At 48.6% G+C, this 19646-nt stretch overlaps 1 protein-coding gene across 1 annotated transcript; it reads right to left on the bottom strand.

Annotated features, from left to right (window-relative positions):
- Positions 1-823: 823 nt before the first annotated feature.
- On the bottom strand, positions 824-19293 carry Gja5 (gap junction protein alpha 5). Its single transcript, XM_052730590.1, has 2 exons — positions 19200-19293; positions 824-4014 (listed from the first exon to the last, which is right to left on the bottom strand). The coding sequence occupies exon 2, from the start codon at positions 3979-3981 to the stop codon at positions 2902-2904; it is 1080 nt and encodes a 359-aa protein (XP_052586550.1). The 5' UTR covers positions 3982-4014; positions 19200-19293; the 3' UTR covers positions 824-2901.
- Between the last annotated feature and the right edge of the window lie 353 nt (positions 19294-19646).

Raw genomic sequence — 19646 nt, 5'->3', positions numbered from 1 at the left:
ACACGAGATTAATCCAGTCTAAAAGAAAAACAGCCAGGCAGTGGTGGCACACACCTTTAATTCCAGTACTTGAGAGTCACACGCCTTTAATCCCAGCACTAGGAAGGTTGAGACAGGAAGTGATATGGCTGGGTGGAGAGAGGAATATAAGGTGGGAAGAGACAGAAGTTTACTTGAGTCTTTTTGGCTGAGGACTCATGGGCATTCATTCAGAGGACCCCTGGAGTTGGCAAGGTGAGGAGTGGCTGTGGCTTGTTCCTTTGTCTCTCTGATCTTTCAGCATTTACCGCAATATCTGGCTCCGGGTTTTTATTATAAGACCATTTAGGATTCATGCAACAATGCCTAGCTTTTTATGCAGGTGCTGGGGGTTTGAACTCATGTCCTCATGTTTGTGATCAAGTGCTTTTATCCATTGAGCAATCTCCTGGGGGCCCCAATTGTTTTCTTTGTATGAGTTCATTTGTTCACCTTTGGTAGACCACGATATGAACTCTAAAGGGGGACATTCTCGACCCATGCTTTAACACTCTGGGTTCTCAGCCACTCTGTACTGAAAATAATAACAACAGTTAGCACTTAATTGCAAACTGTCCTGTCTGAAATAATCTGCTCTTCTCCTCCCAAACAGTCTCTCACTTCACAGCCTAATGGAGTAGATATCACTAGATCCAATTTACAGGTGAGCAACAAAGCCTCAGATGTGTAGTAGTAGCTCACAGCAGGCCAGATGTAAATCAGCAGCTGGGACTTCATGCTCTCCCTTCCCCAGCAAGTCTGCCACCCTCTTAAAGGCACAGCCCAAAGGACACACAAACCAGAGTTAACGTGTAGAGGCAGGTTTTATTTAAACAAGTTACACATATTAGTTCCTTTCTCCCTTCTGAAGACCTCACCATCAAAGGCTGGCCTTAGATTTTCTAATTCAAAAACACTCATTTCAGAAAATAAACACAGCCGGTAACTAGAAGAACAGAGAATCGTAATGCCTGTGTCGGCAACTGATGAAACGTGTTGAGGGCTGGAACATCCCATGTGCTTTCCCAAGTACCCTGTCCCTTCCTGCCCAAGCCTTTCTTTCTACCCATCAGTAACATCCAAATGCCAGCAGAGGGACCCAGAAATGGGTCAGGGGATGAGAATGACCTCTGAACCTTCACCTGCCTGTTCTGACTTCTCATGCCTGTCCCTTAGGCTGCTTAAGATGTAAGCTCAGACCTCCTGCCAGACAGCTGAAAGGGAGGCGGGAAGAGCCAAGCTTCTCTGCACCTTTCCTTACGTTCTTTAGGACTTTTCTTCCCCATGCTGTCAACACACACACACACACACACACACACACACACACACACACACGCACACACACATGAATGTGCCCACACATACACATGCATGTGCACACACATATACATGCATGTGCACATACATACATACATATGCATATGGACACACACATACACATGCATATGCACACACATACATATGCATATGTACACACACATATACACATACACACACACACACACACACACACGGGTGAGCATGCACACACACAAATCTATTTTAATGTAGCAATGTGTCTCTGAGTCTCGGTGTCTGATTCTGAGCATCTTTCATCTGCATAAAAAAAAATGGAAGACACCTATTATGGATCTAATCAGTGGAGACCCCAGGCTAGATCCTGAGGAAGGCAGGGCTTTTCTGCAGTCCTTCCCTGGTTGGTAGTCTTCCGAGGGGTACCAAGGAAACATGGGAATTTAAATAAGGGCCTTGCCAAAAACAACTGGAGATCCCCTCCTTCTTCCCGGTGCCCTTGATGCCTCTAAGAGAGAGGTCTGGGGCCTCTTGGCACTTGAACAGTGGAAGACGCGTATAGGAGGGAAACCGGCTCTTCAGGGTCGTCTCTCATTTTTTTTTTTTTTTAAATTTTCATCTTCACAGCAGAATTGTTTTTTCCCAGGAGAACCCAAGAAGCACAATGCTTCTTTGTTTCACTAAATCCTGGGAAAATTCCGCTGAACTTGGTGGCTGGTAACCTGGCTAGGATTCAAGAGAGGATGGTGGCTTCTCGGACATTCTTGTTAACCAAGGTTTTGGAGGAACCCTGGTTGAACAGCCGCAGAGGTAGGCAAGGATGGTTTCTATCATCAGGTTGAACTGTAAAGGACTGCAGGATGACAGGTGGTGGCAATTCCAGTGACACTTGTGTGTACAGTGAACCCCTAGAGGTCCTGGCACCCTTGTGCTCGGGTGTCTCTCCTGGCAGAAAGGCTACGACATCACGAGGATGAGATGTGTACCAAAGGCACAGTCCAAGGCACTTGTAAAGCCGATGCTGGCCAAGGTCCAAGGATAGCCCCTTAAGACTGGGAGGAGGGACATGTAGCCTAGGGCAGCCCACAGCTACCTCACCTCCACTCCGAGGTATGGTCCATGGCAACAATAAATTCAAGGGAATGATACAATGTAAATTGCCTGATGAATACTCTCCATTGGCTGAGAACCTTGGGATCTTAAAAAAAAAAAAAAAAAAAAGTGTACATAGTGCCAAAGAAGCCAAGACTTGGAGGTCCTATCTGGTATGTTGCTGGTGTTGGTCTGCCCTTCCCAGGCCAGATTTTGCCATGGTTTCCGTCCCTGCCTCCACCCTATCCAGTAAATCATGTGAAAGCCTTCACTGTGTATACTGGTAGAGGATGAAGAGGGACAGGACCTGAGGACTAGCCCTGTCTTTGAGAACACTCTCAAACTGTATTTTTGAGAACTGATGATCAACGCCATCCAGACCTGGGGTCAGAAGGAGCACAGCAGTGCTGAGAAGAAGATGATGCTGTTATAAGAGACTGCTTCTCCCTGCCAGCAGCCTCCTGAGATCCTTTCTGGGACGGGCCTTCCCTCAGAGGGTCACACTGACAGGTCATCTGACCTTGCTTTGCTGCTGGCCTTGCTAAGGCGGCGCTTGTCACCATGGTAGCTCGGGGGAAGGCGGTGGTGGCCTGGAGAGGCTCCACTGGGCTCCTCGGGCTTCTGGCCATACCGCATGTGGATGAAACCCTCCCCAGAAATATGCTCCTGGTCCGGCGCTTCCTCCGTAGCTAGAGTGTCTGCGTTCTTCCGGGAACCCATGTTATGACTGAAGTCACCTAAGAATTTCTCGTCAGGGCTGTTCTTCAGGCACTGCTGGAAGTCAGGGGGAGGAGTGAGGCTCTGGACTAGGCTGGTGGAGGGGCCAAGAAAATGGTGCTTATCCGTTCCCTGGCGGGGCTTGACAAAGCGCTGTCGGATCTTCTTCCAGGCCAGGTGGTAGAGCTCAGCCAGGCTGAGAAAGAGAGACAGTGCAGCCACAGCCAGCATAAAGACAATGAAGACGTTCTTCTCGGTGGGCCGCGAGACATAGCAATTGACTGGGTGAGGACAGGGACTCCTGCGGCAGACATGCAGGGTGTCCAGGAAGACCCCGTAGAGGAGGTACTGGCCCACGATGAAGGCCACCTCCATGGTGGTGCGGATCAGGATGGTGCAGACATAGGTGTTGAGTAGAGTGCCCTGGAGGACAATCTTCCCCTCCACTTCCTTCCAGCAGGACAGCTCTGCCTTCTCGGCCACCGGGTACTCATAGGCACCCGTGCCACGGGCCTCTTTGGCTTTCTCGGCATCCCGCAGCTTCTGCTTTTCCTGCATGCGCACTGTGTGCATGGCGTGGCCCATGTAGACCAGAGACGGCGTGGACACGAAGATGATCTGCAGTACCCAATAGCGAATGTGAGAGATGGGGAAGGCTTGATCGTAGCAGACATTCTGGCAACCAGGCTGAATGGTATCGCACCGGAAATCAGCCTGCTCATCTCCCCAGGAGGACTCAGCAGCAGTGCCCAGGACCAGCATTCGGAAAATGAACAGGACGGTGAGCCAGACCTTGCCGATGACTGTGGAGTGCTTGTGGACCTCCTCCAGGAACTCCCCCAGGAAGCTCCAGTCACCCATCTTGCTAAGTCTAGGAGACTGATTCCGAACCTTCTGCAAACAGAGCAGAGAGAAAAAGATGTCTGTGAAGGGTGTTTCAAGAGGTTTAGAAGGCCCCATCATGCTCTGGGCCGTTGATTCATACCACTGTGTTCTTTAAGAAAGTGACACCTTTGCTGGGTATAATGGTGCACACCTGTAATACTAGCACTTGGGAAACAGATGCAGGAGGATCACGAGTTCAAGCTTCCTGTGGTCTCATAAAAAGTTAGAGACTAGCTGGGCTACACATGAACCTGTCTCAAAAGAAAAAAAAATGATTTGTGGATAGTTTAAAATAAATTTTATATGTCTAAAGAATACCATCTACTAATTAAAGACGGTTTGGGTTTTTGTGATGTGACCTGGGCATCTGGAGTTAGGTCCTTAAACAGAGTCGATCTGACCCACTTTTGCACACATGGACTCACAGAGGCTGTGGTTTCATGCACAAGACAAAGTCCAGGCTTGGGTGGGGATGGGAGTCATGAAGTCCCACCCCTAGCTGAGGAGGTATTGGCAACTGATGGCTGCTGGGCAAGAGAGAGACGGTTCTCTTCAGATCTTTGCCCCGAGAACTCCCCGTCCTGCAGCAGATGGCCCTGCCCCGTGCACACGCTGGCGGTACTAAATGGATTGACTTAGTCAAAGAAAGGGCAGATGAAGTCTGGAGGGAGTAGTAGTGGGGATAAAAGGTAGGAACTGAAGAGAAGGGAACGGGGCTGGGGTGGATTTAGCAATTTACTTTTTAAAAACATCAGTTGGATGAGGGCGGGGCAAGAGAGACAGTTCATCAGTTAAGAGCACTGGCTGCTGCTGCTGCAGAGGACCCAGGTTTCTACACCCACACAGCAGCTCACAACTTCCCGAAACTCCAATTTTGGGTTATCCTGGTCTCATGGGCTGCTGCATGCATGCTGTGCACGTGAATTCATGCAAACACACACACACACATACATGCATGTGTACACATACAAAATAAACAAATAACCTTAAAAATGAGGACAGTGTAATTTCCTTAAAGCCAAATGTATCGAAAAGTACACTCCCATTCAAAAGTTAGAGAGGAAGTCCTAAACCAAGTCAGTCATGGCATCCACATGAAGGATCTAGGAATCTTGTAAGGTGTGTGTTGCAATGTAGAGTCCGTGTCTTGTCCCCAGACATTCTACTTCAGAAGGTGAAGTGTGTAAGGTCACAGCCTGCCCCTTGAAGACATCAGTCTCTAAGAGGCCCAGATCCCATCCCATCCCATCCCTAGGATGGAGAGTTAAAAAGACTCGTTTTGTGCCCTAACAGCAGGCCCCTAATTAATGGTTTTAACCTGTACCTGGCTCCTCCATATTCTCTGTCACATACATTATGCTGAACTAGACCATGTAATAGGAAAGGTCTCACCATCCCCATTAGGATATAAAAACCAGACTCCTCCTTTGTTAAGGGATTTCTCTTCTCTGAGGGCTTTTTCTTCTGGGCCTCCTTCACTCTCAGTCTATCATAATGGCTACCTTACATTCCTTTCTTTTAAAACATGATTTATTTTTACTTTATGTCTATGAGTGTTTTTGTCTGCATGTATAAATATGAGCATCATATGTGCTCCTGGTACCTGAGGAGGCAAGAACAGGGCACTGGATCACCTGGAACTGGAGTTATGGATGGCTATAAGCTTCCATGTGGGTGCTGGGAACTGAACCTGGGTCCTCTGCAAGAACAGCAAGTGTTCTTAACCACTGAGCCATCTCTCCAGCCCCTCCATTAATGAGGCTTGTATTTGGGTTGTACCCTTTAAACCCTTGTTTTGTTGTTTGTATGATTGTCCTGTTCTTTTCCTTCCTTCTGTCTGTCTGTCTGTCTGTCTGTATGTATGTATGTATGGGTGTTTTGCCTATATGCTTAAGCACCATGTGTATGCAATGCCTGCAGAAGCCAGAAGAGGGCATCATCTCCCCTGGGACTGGGGTCACAGACAGTTGTGAGCCACCATAGGGGTGCTGGGAATTGAACCTGGGTCCTCTGGAAGGGAAGCCAATGCTCTGCCCCTTGAGCTGTTTCTCTAGCCCAGTCCTTTGTAATGCTCCCTCACCTCAAGGCCCAATCATGGTGTCAAGAACCTTTCTCCTAGTAAAGTTAACTCCTGAAAAGTAAGTGTATGTCAGCTCCTTTTCCAACCCAACCATCTCTATTCCATCCTTACATCTAAAGGGGTGGCCTCTTAGGAATCTGGATTTGCAGCAAGCACTTCAGATGATTCTCGTGCCAGCAGGCCAGGCCCTATGCCTGGAGTTGGGAAACTAGGCTTGAGGTCTGCCATGTGTCTCTCAGCACTTCCTTAACTGAATCTGTTTCCTTTCATTCAAGGGGGAGGTTGCGCCACCAGAGGACCTGGAGGATCCAGCGGGGTGAAGAATGTGATGGACCCAACTTCACACCGTAAACGTCCCATGTGTTTTGAATGGCAGAAAGTTTTTATGACTCCAAAAGGCAAGCTGAGGTGGAGGAGGCGATAAAGAGAAATGGTGGGGGTGGCAAGTTCCGCTTCTCCAGAGGCATTTCTACCGATCAGCGTCAGCTGCGGTGCAGCCGTGTGGAAAGACAGCAACCCAGACCACATCTGGGTCACTTTAAAGGCAGCGCGGGTTCTCGGTAGGCCCCCGCTTCCAATTCCCATAAGCTTCAGGCAATATGACAATGCTGATCTCCTTCATGTCCGCGATATGGAACAGCCATTGCAACTGTGGCTCCATTCGCTAAGAGATCTGCTTACAAAAAGTTGTACAAATGTCCTTTGTCCATCCATTCCAAGTCCCACTGGATTCCCAGATGCTTGCTGTGATGGTTTGAATGAGAATGACCCCCCTAGTCTCATACATTCGAATGCTTGGTCCCCAGTTAGTGGAACAGTTTGGGACCGATTAGGAGGTGTGGCCTTGTTGTTGGAGGTGTGGCCTTGTTGAAGGTGTGGCCTTGTTGTTGAAGGTGTGGCCTTGGCTCGAGGAGGTAGGTCCCTGGGAATAGGTTTTGTGGGTTTCAAAAGCCCACACCAGGGCCAGTCTCTACCCCTGCTGCCTGATGATGAGAATGTCGAGCCCTCAGCTGCTGCTCTAGTGCCCTGCCTGTCTTCTTCCCACCCTGGTGATCATGGACTAATCCTCAGACACTGTAAGCAAGCCTCCAATTAAATGCTTTCTTTTGTAAGGGTTGCCTTGGTTACAGGGTCTCTTCACAGCAATGAAAACTCTAAGGCACCCTCCTCCTTCCAGCTACTTCTTCCAAACCCTTGCACCCAAAGCTGAAAGCCATTCCCCACGCCATTGCTTTCCATAGGTCTCCCTGCTCCCTCCTCAGCTACCTTGGCGATGCTCAGGATACTCATTCTCCACCCAGCACTTATTACCTTCTCCCCAGTGGGGGGATTTTGAGAACAGATAACATCTTTTCTTCTGTCCTCCAGAGACTGGCCCAAAGTAGGTGCTCAGTAGGTCTTAACTGAGCAAAAGAGGAATAAGAGGCACCGGTGTTCTCTGCCCAAGGGCAAGCCAATCGCTTGTTCCTTGCCTGTGTCCTGTTAGCAAGCTGAACAGCCCAGACAGACGGAGCCAGAGAAGTGGCTCAGTGGTTAAGAGCACTTGTTGCTCCTGCAGAGGACCCAGGTTCATTTTCTAGGACCCACATGGGGGCTCACAACCCAAGTGTTCTAGGACTCTCTTCTGACTTCTTGTGGACATCTGCATCCACATGCACACATAACTAAAAATAGAATAAATCTTAAAAAATGAAAATCAGAAGGGGAAGTTGGAAATGGAGAAAAAGAAGCCATGTAACTACTCGTTAAGAGAACACAGGTATAGGGTTTATTCAGACTTCAAATTCCTGTCGTTACCTGCTGAGCTTAAACAAATAGTTCGGTCTGTGCGCTACTGCCCTCATCCACAAGTGGATGGAGAGACTGGGACTCAGCTAACCGAGTGCTACTAGGTGACATATAAACATCACTGTGCACAGAGCCCAGCATGTGACAAACAAAAGCCACAGCCACTACCGACTAGAATCTAGTTAGGAAGAAGGGAAACTAAAGGGGGAAAAGTGTGTTCCAACAGAGGAAAGAGAAATAGAAGGAAGGACAGAAAGGGGGGAGACATGGGAAGAAACAGATACACAAAGGAAGTAAAAATAAACCACATCTTCTTCAGGAGCTGGGACAAGTATCCCACACTTAATCCTTGAGGAATTTTCTCTTGATCTTTTCACTCTATCACTCATTCCATACAAGTCCCCAAGGAAGTATAAAAATAAATCCAGACAACGACCGTGATGCTTTGAAAGTCTGGTCTGTCAAGAGGTCTGACTGCAGGGTCCCTTGCAAGTGGTCAGTGGGTGATGCCTGGAAGAAGGGATGCCTAGGTTTTAAAAATTATGTGGAAAACCAGAAACCTAGTATTAGGACGGGCGTCTCATTAGGAGGGAATAACAGAAGTTATCTAGGGAGGTGTAGGGGTGAGGCAGACCCTCGGGTCCCTGGCAGGGGAAATAAGATGACAAACCTTTCACTTATGACTTCCTTCTGACCTTCAGACTATGTCAGCACAGCTTTAAGTATTGCTATCGTGTACCGGCTGTTCAGGTTTTAACGTGAAATGTTCATGGCTGGAGTCACTTCTGTAGCTACACTGAGTCCCTTTGGGACCCAGACAACCTTGGCCAAAGAAATTTGTAGATTAGCTACTAAGTGAGTTGACTGGGTGTTCAGCACACGAAATGCTTTCTAGATTTTATCTGTTTCATGGCAGGAAGTGTGTTGGGGGAGGTCAAAGGAAGTTGCCCATGCCACGAATAAATGCAGTGAATACAATGGTAACTTCCCTCAGTCCTTCGGTTGTGGACCTCTCTGGCATCCCACTGTTTTGAAGTTCAAACTCAAATCTCCCCAGTGAGACCCTTCAAGCACTGTACGATTCTATCTTTTCCTTGCTGTTTTCCTCATCTGCTCACTATTTAAGACATCCAGTTCTCCAGGCATATACACATACTATGCCTTTCCACATCTTGGTCTGAGTTCCTCTTGTTTCTGTCACCTAGAATATCCTTCACTTCATCCATTCATTTAATGTTTCTTTTAGGGGGGGTGTGCAGTAGCCAGGTCATCTAGGCATGAGAATTCAGCATGAAGGAAAAGTCAAGCAAAGATTCCTTGCTTTTGCTTAGCTTAATTCCCTTTATTTCCCTTACAGAGAGAAGTTAAACGCATACTTTCAGCAAAACATGCTGTGTTACAACATGCTATGTTAATGTTAATACACTAAGGAAGGGTAAAAAGCTATTGGGATATTCAATGGGAGCCTAAATCTGGTTTACTGGGTTTGTAGAGTCTTGTTGGGCCAGGGCTATTCAAAGAGCCGTGGGTAACTAATTGTGTTCCATATCTCTCTGCAACTGATCAGATCTGTAAAATCTTTAAGCTAAAAGAGGTGATCCCTAGAACCAAACTTCTGTTCTCAGGACCCACAGCAGGCAGCTCACAACGCCAGTAACTCCAAGTCTAGGGAATCAGACACAATCTTCTGGATCCCAAGGGAACACACATACACACAAAATTTTAATATAGTGATAAAAACAAATCTTAAAAAAGGCCAGGTATAGCAGTGTGCATCTATAATCCCAGCACCAGGTAAGTGGAGACAGGAACATCTGTATGGCTTGCTCAACAGCCAGGCTGGATGAATCAGTGATCAGACAGAGATGATAGATAGATACATAGATACATGATAGATAGATAGATAGATAGATAGATAGATAGATAGATAGACAGATAGAATAAAATATTTTTAATCAAGGAGGAAAATGTGTCTTGAATATGCTTTGCACTATCCTGTGGTCTGAGCTCCTAGGATGAATGAAAAGAGAAGAGACTGGAAAGTGAGCGACCACCAGCATTCATCTCTCTCTGTTTCTTGACTGTAGCGATGTGACCAGACAACCTCCCTGTACTGGTTGGTAGGTTTTTGTCAACTTGACGCAAACTAGAGTCACTTTGGAAAAGGGAACACCAATTCAGGAATTACTTTCATCACACTGGCCTTTGAGCATGTCTGTGGGGCATTTTCTTAATTAATAATTGATGGGGAATGACCCAGCCGACTGTGGGTGGCACCACCTCTGGACAGGCCTAGGACTGTATAAGAAAGCAGCTGCAGGAGCCAAGGGGAACAAGCCAGTAAGCAGTGTTTCTCCACGGCCTCTGCTTCAGTGCCTGCTTTTAAGTTCCTGCCTTGGCTTCCCTCAGTAATGGACTGTCACTTGGAAGTGTGAGCCAAATAAACACGTTCCTTCCCAAGTTGCTTCTGATCAGTGTTTTATCACATCAGCAGAGTAGCTAACTAGAACACTCCCACCGCCTCACCATCCCACCATCCATCCCACCATCCATCCCACCATCACACCATCCATCCCACCATCCCACCATCCTACCATCCCACCATCCATCCCACCATCCATCCCACCATCCATCCCACCATCCCACCATCCATCCCACCATCCATCCCACCATCCATCCCACCATCACACCATCCATCCCTCCATCCCACCATCCATCCCACCATCCCACCATCCTACCATCCCACCATCCATCCCACCATCCCACCATCCATCCCACCATCCATCCCACCATCCTACCATCCCACCATCCATCCCACCATCCCACCATCCATCCCACCATCCCACCATCCATCCCACCATCCCACCATCCATGACACCATCCATCCCACCATCCATCCCACCATCCCACCATCCCACCATCCATCCCACCATCCATCCCACCATCCCACCATCCATCACACCATCCATCCCACCATCCATCCCACCATCCCACCATCCATCCCACCATCCATCCCACCATCCATCACACCATCCATCCCATCATCCCACCATCCATCCCACCATCCATCACACCATCCCACCATCCATCCCACCATCCATCCCACCATCCCACCATCCATCCCACCATCCATCCCACCATCCCACCATCACACCATCCCACCATCCATCCCACCATCCCACCATCCATCCCACCATCCCACCATCCATCCCACCATCACACCATCACACCATCCCACCATCCCACCATCCATCCCACCATCCATCCCACCATCCCACCATCCATCCCACCATCCCACCATCACACCATCACACCATCCCACCATCACACCATCACACCATCCATCCCACCATCACACCCTCTCAACATCACACCATCACACCCTCCATAATAAACAGTATCTCTTTGTAAGCTGTGAGCCAAAACAAGCCCTTCCTTCCATAAACTGCTTTTGTGAGGTATTACTGTCACAGCAGCGAGAAAAGTTAACACAAATAACAACATCACACAGTGGTTCTAAGGAGATTCGAATCTCCTTCCTGAAATCCAGTGAAACAACTAATACTTTCACCTCTCAAAATGTGCTTCTCTGCAGCCTCCTGCCAGCTCGGTGAGCAAGGACCACGTTTCTCTACTCAAGACGGAATTTCACCTTCAGAATTACAGATATTCAGGCTTTGCTATAAATGAACGGCTCCTCATGCACTCTGTTCAGTGATTCCTACCGCCTGTTCTGCAGAGGAGAAACCTAGAGACAGCTGATTAAGGAAACAAAGACTAAAGAAGCAGACCCCGGACTTCAGTGTCTGGCCTTAAGTCCCTTCCATCTTCCCTCCACGCAGGGAGCTCGTCAATTCTCAGGTCTCTGCACTTGAAGCTTCGCAAACTCCCACAAATGTTGGGCCACTGAGTGATTTCAGACATGAATCTGCTGTTTGGTGATAATGCCCAGGGTCAGCTTTTATGCAATCAAGCAAATATTTATTATGCTCCCTTGACGTAACCTATGCTATATATAGTGCTGGGGAAAGTATGTAAGAAAGCATAACTCACTTCATCTTGAACATTTACCGAATGTCTTCTTACACCAGCCCAGTGTTAGAACAAAGGTCGATGTGACTCTATGGTAAAGAAACACTATGCTGTGAAGGAACACTGATAAAGCCAGAAACAGACTAGCAATGAAGTATGATGTGCCATACAAACAAGTCAAACAGCATTGCCCTAGGAGCAGGTGGGTGGATAAGAGGACTTCCTGGAGGAGGCAACCTTAGTAGATGTGATGTTTATTAGGACACAGAGTAGGAGAAGGAGATGCAGGAGAGATGAGGACATTTCAGACACAGAGACCTGCAGGAAGGAACGCAGTGGGATGAGAACTGGCATGGCTTTGGGGTGCAAAGAAAACCAGAGGGGGGAGTCTGCCTAGGAGGCAGATTGTGGGAGACTGGAGGCCATGTCTCAGAGTCCAGAACAGCTCTCTGTCCACATGTTCACTACACCCAGTACATGTTTTGCTTCTGAGGGCAGACCCTGAGAAGGTAGCCCTCCCAGGGGGCTTGGGATATTAAGGACTACATGTAATCTCCATGAGTCCTTTAATAATGGCTGCAGCATAAACCATGCAGGCCACAGGAGGCAGGTGTCCTCGAACACACTTCCTAGGATTGCACCCTCACCTCTCTTGTTTAAGAGTAGATATTATGAATGAAGAAGTGGCTTCCAAAGGGGCAGCTGGGAATCCTCTATATTCTTTGGTAAGAATTTTATTCTTTGAGGTTGCATGTAGCAAACTTTCTCATATAAAGTCTGACAACAGTTTCTGTGTGTCCGAGTCAGCAGCTGAGACTCAGGGTGCACCAGAAAGTCTTTGGGGTCTCACAAACGTACGAAGCCTATTTGTTCCACTGGCCATGGAACATGGAACATGGCCATGGAACTCTCATTGGAGTCTCCTCAAGGAATTCCCCTCCCATGTTGCGCCATGCACCTGGTGGTATGTATACCATAAAAACAAGGGATGAAGGGTAGCATTCACATGACTCAAAGCACCAAGGACCCAATGAATCGAGGCTGATCTTCCTCAGCTGCTAAAGAAAAGGACTAAAATGAATGAGCAGAGCTAGCTCCACTTAGGAGTCATTTGGCATGCTGTAGGCCAGCCTCCTGGGAAGCCGGCCTAGGAACTCTTGTCCCGTGCCAGAACACCAAAAAGATGGGAGCCACCGAACCTTCCTTCTGCCTGTGGCTAATCGGGACTGAATGTGTCTACAGTAGACACTGTCGCTGTTGCACGATTCCTTCATGCCTCCTCCCCTCAGATCACTGGGAAACTTCTCCAAGTTTGTCAAAATTAGATTATAAGACCACTCCACAGAGGCTAATTCTGGACAATGACACATGCTCTGGGCAGTATCTTATAGATCTCTGTTCCTCAATAAAGGCTGTTATTCATAGTAATAATAACAGTCCCCCGGGGCTCCGCTGCGATTCCGCTCGCCATACAGTGGAATGCAGCACAGAGAAGGGTTGGCACGCTTCCCAATTAAGAGAATTCTGTTGTAAAGGGCCCCAGAGGGCCTCCTCAAAGAATGCCTCAGGCACAGCATTGTGCCAGTGCAGTTTAGTGCGTAGTGTTTACTGAGCGACTGCACGATGCCAGACAGTCAAGGTAGCTGTAGAGGGCCAGGAGGAATGTCGTCTCGGAGCTCTTGTGTACTTACTAGCTCGTGCAGTTTTCTGATTCCCCCTTTCCTAGCAGTTTTCTCCTGAAAACACGTGGGAAGAATTCCGTGCAAAACTAGTTTGAGGACTCAGCTGTCTCAATCATCTTTACTATCCTTGAAATTCTCAACTACATGGTCTAGCTTATCTAGTGTTTTACACACACACACACACACACACACACACACACACACACACACACTAATGATGGTGATACACACTGATGATGGTGAGCTATTTCGATGAGCTGAACACACCGTAAACATTACAGACTGTTTCGTTTGAGCCTCACAACAAGCTCAGGAAACGGAGGCCATTCCCATCCCCTCACAGAGCTCAGAGCGAAATCACACTACCAGTAGAAGGTGGAGTTGGAGTCAATCCCAGATCATGGGACACCTGCCTGCAATGCTCCATCCTAACAACTGGGCTAATTTCCATCTGAATTACCTGCCCTGCCTTCCTTTGGCAAAGCCTCACCAGGAGAAGCTGGCCACTTCTGTATGAGGTGACTGGATGCTCATGGGACAATTGTTACTCTGGGGAGCGGATTTAAGTAGTTGGAGTAATTCTTACAGTTCAGGTTTAAATTCTGAAGGGAATGAGCAGGCACCTGGCACTAGCTGCTGCTACTAAGCATGCGCTTCAGCTACTTCCTCAGCAGTAGAAGGTGACTAGGGCCAGCATCCCTGAACCTTGATCACTATATAAGGGAGAGGAAGATAGAGGTGAGGGAGAGAAGGAAAGGAACAGATGGATGAGATACAGTTTTCCTCCTCCTCAAGCCGGCGGCAGATAATTGACTCTTTTTAAAATCTAATTATTTTAGTCTGGCAAGGACAGATTGGTGGATTCAGAGACACCTGCCAGCGCATTGTTGTTTAGAAGCCAAGAGAGTGAAGGGTGGAGGCAAAGGGAAGAAAGAATTGTGCTGGAAAAAGCAATCATTTCCTTCCTGAAATGTTAAAAAGGAGTAGTTAGAAGTGGGTAGTGTGTAGAAATACTAATTTACAACAAAATATTAGGAGGTCTTTATTAATTACCCCACGGGAGTTGCTTAGTTCCTACGTAATTAGAAATGAAAACTATTTGTGATGATCCCCAACTGTCTTTATTGTTCCTATGGTCTTGTAATAGATTCAAAGAGCCTTACAGCTGCAGACACAGACATCTCTCAGACTCAACCCTATTTTTATATGAGACAACTGTAGACCAGAGACCCTAAGAACATTAGCACCATTGAGAGCAAGATGGATTTCCATGTGCACGGCTCTCTACGAACCATGATTTAAAACCCATCCATTAACTCTCGTAGGGAAGCCATATTATTCCATTTCACAGAAGAGACAATGGAGGCCCAAAGTCCCATGATTAGCAAATGCAGCTAAGGGACCTGATCCCAAAGCCCACTTTGTCTTGACAAAAACTCCTAGGACCAACAAAGTGTGACAGACCTGTATCCAGAATGCCAGTCTCAACTGGTGAGGAGGGCATTGCTCACTTCATCCAGTCCCACCAGAAGCCCGGGATTTCTTCTGTTACCTTCGGTTTCACTGGCTCTTGCTTATGCTGTTCCTGGCATGAGTCACTGTGTCAGGGGCCTCAGCCCACAGTGGTCAGAATCCCCAGAGTCTTCGGCGTCTGCCACCATTTGGTCAGAATTCACATATAGAAAGTTATTTCCTTTTTTAGCCAGCAAGTGCCCTTGGCTGTGGCAGTCTCTACTGCTGGACTTCTAGCTAGCCAAACAGCACTCTGAGGTCTCATAGCTGTCACATCATAACAAGGACAGCAGAAACAGCCATAGCTAGATGATGGACTCATGGTTTCTAAGAAATACTCGGGCCAGGACTCCGATTTCATTGCTCCCTAGTTGAGTAGTCTCAGTTCCCAGCTCAAAAACAAATGGGAATGTTTAGTCAAGGGCACTAAAGAATATATGAAGATGTGGAAACATCTAGAACACTATTTGGCATACTGGAGGCACCCGTTAGTACCTCGTTTTCTTTTCTGATGTTTCCTGTAAAAACCATCAACTTTGACCCAATCACCCGACTTGACAGTGAACTTGAATTCTCAAGAAACGGGTTAGTGCCACTGCAAGGCTCTCGTGGCACTAGGTACCGGACGGCAACTGTCGGGGACAAGGAAAACACGGCGACTGGAAGGACACTCACGCACCCATTAGATGTGGTTTAACTAGGCATCAAGACCCTCTGGGCAAGACTGAGGCAGAGAGAGGTGTACGTAGGCCTGCTCGGATCAGGTCCCTCTCGTCCCCGAGGCAGGCTTGCCTCATTCACATCTTTAGCGCCTGAGCGTGCCTCACGGGATTGAAGCACTAAAGCCCTTCGGATGTGTTCATAGCTGAAGGCAAAGGAGAAGCCAAGCAGACTAGGTCTACTGGGACAAGAAAGAGGAACTTCTCTACTGTAAACTGGGGTTAGAGACATCTCAGCCGGCTACTTCTGCCTCCTCCTGAAGCTCTGAACTAAGAACTTTCCAGGTTGGCCTAGTCGGGATTCTGGAAGTCCTTTGTAGATGCCCAGTGATAGCATCTCATGAAGGAGGCTCTTTCTGGCTCCAACTATTTTGCTGCGGCTGTAGACAGATGCACTCCTTTCCCTGAACCACAACGCACTGATCTAAGGAAAAGCAGTTAGGTAGAGTGGTTGCCAAGGCCTGACAACCCTAAGTGGGTGCATCTGGGGAGCCTGGGACTTGCCCAGTTATGAGAAGTTGAGTTTTTGGCAAAGTCCAGAGAAAAAAACAGACTTTCTAACTCTTAGCTTAGGGGTCAGCAAGAATGGTCCAGGGGGGTGGGGGGTGGGGGATGGGGGGGTGGAGGCAGCATCTGTAGTCATAAAAAGCAAGCAGTACCTTCTCGGAATTGGATGTCGTGGTGGCTGGCCTTCACTGAAGAAAAGGCTTTTGTATCAAGTGAGATGTAAGTCAAAGAGCTGGGGGCTGAGGACCAGGTCTTCTGGAGTAGGCCTTATTGCTCTATTGTTGGTTGAACAGCTAGCATGTGGCTGGGGGTGTAACTCAGTGGTTGGGTGCTTGTACTCATGGATCCAGACCCTAGTGTTCAAAGTGGAACAGTAAATAGTTTTCGTGCAATGCGTTCTAAGCCTCACAGAAGAGTTCCTTCTCCTGAAGCTGAGGATCAGAGAGTAATTTGACTGAAGTCACACAGTTAATTTCCAAACATCTGAATTAGACACTGTCATGCCCTCTGTGCTATTTCAATCCCTCTGATTCTGAAACCTCAAAGCTCCCTTTATTTATCAAAGTGAATGGATTGCTGGATTTTTTTTCTTGCCCATTATTTGCTAATATGTCAGAAACAATTGATTCAGAAAGCAGCACTAAGCTGTCAGTCATTCACAAGTCAGTCTCTTCCAACAATAGGCAGGAAGTAGGCTATTCTTACAGGAAAATGGGCATCTCCCCTTTCTGGCTAGCTCAACCCGTGAGCCCGGAGCCAGGCCTGCAGGCACTCGGAGAGCTCACACAGACAGCTGCGGAAATCACCTGTGGAACACTAGTCCTTCGCCGGGAGGAGGAGAGCTTGACCTCAGATCTCCTGGTTCAGGGACTGCAGGTCTCCACGTCCGGTCCTGAGTGACAGACATAGCTCGCCTTGCCCCACTTTAATCGGCAATCCCCAGAGATGTGGTCAGCCAGCACCCTGGAGGCCAGGTGGCACTGTGACAGCCTTGGTGACTGCTGGAGTCCATGACTCCCTGCTGTCTGTACCCGCTGGCAGCCAACAAAGGTGAGGAAGAGCCGGCAGGAAAGCAGTGGGTGCCTTAAGTGGAGATGCTTGAGTGGAAGCATCAGGGAAGGATAGGAAGGACGAAAGAAAGACAGCTAAGCACAGGGGCAGAGCAGGTGTTATCTCCAACGAGTCCCGGTCCTTTTCTAGGTCTTGGTCTCCTGGTCAAAGGAGTTGGACTGGCCCGTGTGAGACCTCTTCCGGTTTTAATGCCCCGAGACTTTGGGCCAGTGCTAGGAACAGGGATAGGAGTGAGGCAGCTAAGAGATGAGAGCAGTGAGTGGTGTCAGGAACCCAGCCAGACACCGCTGGAGTTCCAAGACAGTGGCAAGGCCCAGCCCCTCAACTCAGTGAGTGATGCGGCTCTGTGAACATCACCGTCTAGGAAAAACAGGAGCCAGAGGGCATCCCTCTCGGGGTTTTCTACTCTCTACTACAGACTCCTCACTGGAGCTGCTGAGAGAGGAAAGGGCCTGGAGGGGTGGCCACGGGTTAAAGACTCCAAATGTCTCTGCTGGCCCAGGGGTGAGGGTGGAGACCTGACAGGAAGGCAGAAAGTCCAGAGTTGTCCCTAGAGAGCAGCAAATCAGGCTCTGTCTGGGTCAAGACTCTAGGGACAATGGGTAGAGAAGATGGAGGTCACTTAACCCGCTACTGTGAAAGTCAGGCTGGTGTGCCTGCTAGGGCCGGCAAGGTCAGCCTGCACACAGGGGTCCTGGTCTCTCCTCTGCTGAGCATCTCTGGGTTTCAGGTCTCCTGACCCTTGTCAAGTGTCCTCCACTGCCCTTCCTTCTCCCAGGCCAGTCTGGCCATGCTGTCCCTAAACCTTGGCCAGGAAGCACCCGTGACGAGGAGTAACCAGGAGTCCCTATGATGGATATGATGGTGGGGTACTGGGACAAGGAGACAGGAACCAACTGGATGAAGAATATGAATCTTTGAGTCAAGTGATGCTTTTTAAGTGGCACTGAGTTGCTTTGGAACCCATGGAATCATAGTTCTGCATGGTGTTGCTACGAATTGGACCAGAGAGGGTCCTTCTACTTCCAACTTTTTACAGGAGAACAATGAGAACCAGAAGGAGGAAGTGTCACGCCCAAGGTCACATAGCTACTCAGGGCACCAGCCCCAGGTTTCCCACCCCCAGGTCCGGGTTCTATTGTCACATGATCAGAAGCGAGGGAAGGAGCCTACAGAAGCCGCTGCTGCCTTCAGGTAGGATGGAGCCTTCCAGGCCTCCTCCCTCAGATTAACTCTCTGGATCTCATCAGTCTCTTTGACCTGACCTCAGGGGCAGCTGGGATTCTTGTACATGGCCACTGCACAGTGGGGCCATGATACGCAGCAGGAAGCTAAGCAGAGAATATTTTTAAACTGTCCAACATGCCTTATGAAGAAAAAAAAAAAAAAACACAACCAACACATTCTCCTAGATGCTGTGGAAAGCATTTCCAAGAGATTCCATGCCTAGAGAAAACATTGTAAAACACTGCTGGGTTTTTGTTTTTAAAGGGCCAATTCCCACTTACCAAAAGTTCTTGGAAATAGACTAGTGACCCACTTCTTAAGATGCCCCCAGAGCACTGTGATTCCACAGGGGCAGACTGCCCCTGGACCCGCTCACATTTCAAGACAGGAATCAGTAACTTTACCAACCTTCCTATTTAATTTAGCCAAGCTTCACAGTGGCAGGAACAGAGATGGGTAGGGAATCACAGGTACGGAGGGAGACTTGCTCCTTATCCAGCCTCTGGAGAGGCAAGACTCTAATCTACTTCCCGCTGAGGTGTCGTTTTAGCTTTTAAAGTTCAAGTCCACCCTTACCTGCTTCTTTGCCTCTCCCTGGAGTTGGCGTCTTAGCGCTCTGGCTGCCGTTCAACTGCCCACTGTCATTTGCTCCTGAGCATGTCAATTTCCCCTCCCACCCTCTTTTAATCGGTATCCCGAACCCTTCCTCCTCCCACTTCTTCCTCCCCTTTCTCTCTCCACCCCTTTCCCCCTCTGGGTCCCTCCCTCCCCTCTCTCTCTTTTGCGCTCTTAGAATTTTGCGCTCATTTAAAAGTCGTCCCCCCCCTTCCTCTCTTCCCCCGCCCCGCCGCCTCCCCTCCCCAATCCGGAGAAAGATACCCCTCTACTCCCCCACCCCACTGCCCTCTGCTGTCCTGGTGACCGTCCTTGTCCGGGCAGTTCCCTGCACTTGCTCTTTCCCAGCTGGCTCGGGCACAGCCTCCCTGGGTCTTTTCCTGCCCACTCCTCTGCTGAGGTTTCAGA

This window comes from Peromyscus californicus, unplaced genomic scaffold, assembly GCF_007827085.1.
Source record: "Peromyscus californicus insignis strain IS unplaced genomic scaffold, ASM782708v3 Scaffold_9__1_contigs__length_137607984, whole genome shotgun sequence".
Taxonomy (NCBI): domain Eukaryota; kingdom Metazoa; phylum Chordata; class Mammalia; order Rodentia; family Cricetidae; genus Peromyscus; species Peromyscus californicus.
Note: the sequence above shows the minus strand (reverse complement) of the source record. Positions and strands in the feature narration are given on the sequence as shown.